The 5,152-nt window shown below is 37.9% G+C and overlaps 1 protein-coding gene across 1 annotated transcript in view; it reads left to right on the top strand.

Moving 5' to 3' along the window:
* Nucleotides 1-4,203, top strand: part of tegt (testis enhanced gene transcript (BAX inhibitor 1)) — a 40,906-nt gene extending 36,703 nt beyond the window's left edge. The window contains exon 10 of the mRNA XM_039746658.1: nucleotides 2,996-4,203. Coding sequence (XP_039602592.1) covers nucleotides 2,996-3,019 — 24 coding nt within the window. The 3' untranslated portion in view covers nucleotides 3,020-4,203. The remainder of the gene's footprint in view (nucleotides 1-2,995) is intronic.
* The last annotated feature ends 949 nt before the right edge of the window (nucleotides 4,204-5,152 follow it).

A 5,152-nucleotide genomic window follows, 5' to 3' on the forward strand; every position in this document is an offset into this window, starting at 1 on the left:
TGCTTCTTATTCCTGTAAACAAACTGTACAAATCTAAATGTGGCTGCTCTGCTCTGTGAAAGAGAAAATACAGTCATATGAAAACGTTTGGGAACCCCTCTTAATTCTTTGGATTTTTGTTTATCATTGGCTGAGCTTTCAAAGTAGCAACTTCCTTTTAATATATGACTTGTCTTATGAAAACAGTAATATTTCAGCAGTGACATTAAGTTTATTGGATTAACAAGAAAATATGCATCATAAAATTTAGACAGGTGCATACATTTGGGCACCCCTACAGAGATATTACATCAATACTTAGGTGAGCCTCCTTTTGCAAATATAACAGCCTCTCGACGCCTTTGATGAGTGTCTGGATTCTGGATGGAGGTATTTTTGACCCCATTCTTCCATACAAAATCTCTCCAGTTCAGTTCAATTTGATGGCTGCCAAGCATGGACAGCCTGCTTCAAATCATCCCATAGATTTTCGATGACATTCAAGTCAGGGGATTGTGACGGCCATTCCAGAACATTGTACTTCTCCCTCTGCATGAATGCCTTTGTAGATTTTGAACTGTGTTTTGGGTCATTGTCTTGTTGGAATATCCAACCCCTGCGTAACTTCAACTTTGTGACTGATGCCTGAATATTATCCTCAAGAATATGTTGATAATGGGTTGAATTCATCCGACCCTCGACTTTAACAAGGGCCCCAGTCCCTGAACTAGCCCCAGAGCATGATGGAACCTCCACCAAATTTGACAGGAGGTAGCAGGTGTTTTTCTTGGAATGCGGTGTTGTTCTTCCACCATGCAAAGTGCTTTTTGTTCTAACCAAATAACTCCATTTCAGTCTCATCAGTCCAAAGCACTTTGTTCCAAAATGAATGTGGCTTGTCTAAATGAGCATTGGCATACAACAAGCGGCTCTGTTTGTGGCGTGAGTGCAGAAAGGGCTTCTTTCTCATCACCCTGCCATACAGATGTTCTTTGTGCAAATTGCTCTGAATTGTAGAACAATGTACAGATACACCATCTGCAGCGAGATGTTCTTGCAGGTCTTAGGAGGTGATCCTGCGCATATGCCGCTCCTGTATTTTTCTTGGCCTGCCAGACCTGCTGTGTTGGTTTAACAGCAACTGTGCCTGTGGCCTTCCATTTTCTGATTCCATTCCTTACAGTTGAAACTGACAGTTTAAACCTCTGAGAGAGCTTTTTGTAGCCTTCCCCTAAACCATAAAACTGAACAATCTTTGTTTTCAGATCTTTTGAGAGTTGCTTTGAGGATCCCCATGCTGTCTATCACTCTTCAGAGGAGAGTCAAAGGGAAGCACAACTTTCAATTGACCAACTTAATTACCTTTTCTCATGATTGGACACACCTGTCTATGACGTTCAATGCTTAACGAGTTAATCCAACCAATTTGATTTTACAATTAATCAGCATTGAGCAGTTACATGCATTCAAATCAGCAAAATTACAAGGGGACCCAAATTTTTGCACAGCCAGTTTTTAACATTTTATTTAATTTCATACAACTAAATACTGCTTCACTAAAAATGTTTGTTCGGAAAACACCCCAGTGCTCAGATGTTCCTAGGAAATGAAAGACATACCACGGTTTGTTCGGTTTTTTTGTTGAAAGTAGAGTTAATTATTATGCAGGCTGAGAGGGGTTCCCAAACTTTTTCATAAGACTGTAGCTGCTAATGGCCACGCTCCAAGTGTATATTCATATTCAGTGTCATTCGGTGTATTCTATTTGCAGGCCCATAGTACATATTTACACAGCAGTAAAACTGAATGCACAAAAGTAACACACAAAAATTAATGCAGAACGCTTTCTACATGCTTGTATTTAATACACATGTATCTGCACTTTATTATTGGCTTTTAAATATTTTTGTGGTATGTCTGTACAAAGGAGCATCTTTATTCTGTATATGTGCATACAATGGACTGTTTCTCCTTATTGATCTATCCATATGCCCATTTTTTTTATTTTTTATTTTTGTGCCTTCTTGAGACTAATTCATAACTGATCTCATCAGTGTCTTGTGCAGCACAGGATTTGTTTCCAAGCATGTTCTACTTTTCCTTGAATTTCATCAAATTCTATAAACAGTAATTCATTCTTTGAACCTGCTTTTCAAAGGCAAGGCTGAGCTTTTGCCCCTTGAATTCTCTTGCAGAGAACGGAAGCCTGGTTTTCTGTTTTTCAGGCAACAAAAAACTGAAAGGTCTTGTGCAGACTGCCTCCCGCACTGACTGTGTCAGGGGGATTTTTCTCCCAGTTAACCTGCTTTGTTTTAAATCTAGCCGTACCTGCAGTTTTCAGTTTCTGTGTTTCCCACTTTGAAGAATAAAATTAATCTTTTACCTTTTTGAGATGATTCCAATTCAGAAACATAGAACAAGTAAAGCTTTTATTTATCAAAATATAGCAGTGCATTGTGTCTAAATACGTAATCCTGATCATTGTACAAATATCAAATTTCAAATTTCCATCACTTGTGTGGAGGCGCAGTATTTTAGTGCAAAAAACAGTGTAGGTGTACTACCAGAGTGGCTTTTCCTTTTTAATTCTTCACACAAGAATTCATGCTGTATTCCCACAAATTCACTAAACACAACACAGGTCTGTTGTATGTTGTAAGTGAATGCCTGGTGCATTAGTGGTCGGTGTTTGGATTTATGAGTGGTGGTCTCACCATCATATAAAAAGAAAAAAGGTCTTTTGATTTGATAAACTTTGTCTTCAATTAAATTTACTAAAACCCTTCCATCTGCCACTTGTGCCTTTCTGATGGTAATTGTACCATGTCAGTTTAAGTGATGCCAATGTGAAATAACAAAATGATAAAATGGGTTATGGATAATTTTTATTTAATTTTTTTTTTTGGTCCAAACACACAAAGTGTTATTTGTAATGTTCTTTAAGCATTTTAATGGCTGTTGTATTCATGATTTTCCTAAGCACAAAGTTAACTTTTTTTTTTTTTCCCTTCTTCAGGATAAGAAGAAAGAGAAGAAATAAAAGGCAGCTCAACTGTCCTGCATAGATGAATGCAGCAAGGAATAACATCCAAAATGTTGTGGTGCTTTATATTTCATAGCTACAATATTCTTTCCCAACTAAATATTCAAAATTTTTTCTTCTTTGTTTGGCTTCAATGCGGAATGTATCTGTAGATTGTAATAGTTTGGTGGTCCAGTGGTGGGGAGGCACTTCAAATATTTTGAAGGAGTCCCTGTAGAATTGTATGGCTAAATCTGTCTAGCAGGGGATGCGGTATGCACACGTGTTATATCTCTTGCTTCCCCTCCACCTAATGTTAACTCCTGGCTTTTTCTTCTGATCGATAACTGACGCCCTTTGTCCATTATGCACAGCAGTCCACGCTGAGATGTCGACTCAGACTTGGGGTAAATTTACTTCTTTAAGAAAAAAAAAAATGCTACTGAAAACTTTTTTTCTTTTCTAATTGATCTGGGTTCTTGCATTTTGTTTTATGGTTTGAGAAATAACCAGCATTAGCTATGTGTCTCTGGTTGACACGTTATACATATTTGCCAATTTATATATAATAAAAATACAACAAAGTGGCAGGAGGTGAGGTCAGTAAAATCTTAAATTTAGTGGAAAGCCTGCAGCTTTTGTCAGTTTTTTTTGTTGTTTTTTTTTTCCTTCACAGAGGCAGGTGATCTGCACCGTCTTAAAAACTATTTGTGATATTTAGGACTTTGTACTTGTTTTAATACTTCAGCTGAGGGTGTTTGTTTCCAAAACTTATAAATTCCTTCAACAACAACATTGGGGTAGTAATTGCTGTTTATGCAGGGAATCGAGCTTTGTGCTTTGAGTGACCCGCCTTTGAGTTCATAAGTTAAACCAGAGAAGGTTATGTAGACTCGCTTTACAAAAATTAAACCATGCTTATACCACCGCAAAGAAGCCAAATAATGTTAATTGACTTTTTCTGAAGACGATTCTGTTTTCCTGATAAGTGCCAATATTAACAATTTATGCTGTTGGCCTATACAGCTTTTTTTTTTTTGGTAGTAGAAATGCAATTAAAACGTAAATCTACAGGTATTCTTTTGTTTTGGACAGTTTTATACTATAGTGTAGTATTTTGCAATCCGTTCCTGGGTGAGACCTTCTGGACTGCTGATCTTCCTTCTGAATTGTTCACGTTAAATTGTACCTTTTTAAATAAACCCATCACCCTAAAAGCAGCATACTTGACTGTTTTCTGCTTTGAGTCAAAAAGAAAAGACTTGTTGACTTCATAAATAAAAGTGGAGCATTCATGTGTAACCCTCTGACAGATCTGTCGAGGGTTCAGAAGAGATGATTGAAGACCTTCTTATTAAATATGGCACTTAAAGCTGCTTGTGCCATTTAGCAGCACATCTGGTGATGGCGTGCATGGATCATTTGAAAGTAGAGTGCCAGAAACGGATTGGGAAATGCAACTATAGAAAACTGATCAACTTGTCAATACTGTGAAATGGGTGGGTGGGGTCGCTGGGGGGATGGGTAAGACGCATCAATGAGTACAGAAAAGTTAATTTGTTAAAATAAATCTTTGATTAAATTATGTTGGGCCTTTTGTGTGTTTTGTTTCCCTCAAGTTCCATGAAGTGATGTGAAACAGTTGGCCTTATTGGGTGTGTGGTGGAATCTCCTGGTTTTGGTTCTGTTCAGGGTGGCATTGAGGATTTGTAGAAGGTGTGCCTTTTGTAGTTCAATCTTGTGAAGTTCTTAAACAACATTTTGACCTTGGATAATTGGGCGAAAACATAAATGAATCTCGCCACTGCCTTTGTTCCTGACGAAGGTGGCCAAGCAGAATGTAGTCTGGTGCAGCTGAGTGATGAATGGGGCGACTAGTTTGCTTCCAAGCCTTTTAGGCAGAGCTGTCAGTGGGCATAAATACGGCCTTAACCAGTCACTTAAATGTGATGGGGGACTGGAAATGGTGATGGAAGTTGAATTTGGATGTTTTATTGTGCACTTTTGTGTTTATTCAGCTACAGTGAGAAGCCTAGATACTGGCACAGTGAGGTGGTAATGGGTTATTTGTGTTATATAGTCATAAACTGTGTTTTCTGGGTAAAAAAGATGAACACTAATGTATTTCTCTGCAGGACTAAACACAACAAA

The sequence above is a fragment of the Polypterus senegalus genome, chromosome 3 (genome assembly GCF_016835505.1).
Source record: "Polypterus senegalus isolate Bchr_013 chromosome 3, ASM1683550v1, whole genome shotgun sequence".
Lineage (NCBI taxonomy): Eukaryota > Metazoa > Chordata > Cladistia > Polypteriformes > Polypteridae > Polypterus > Polypterus senegalus.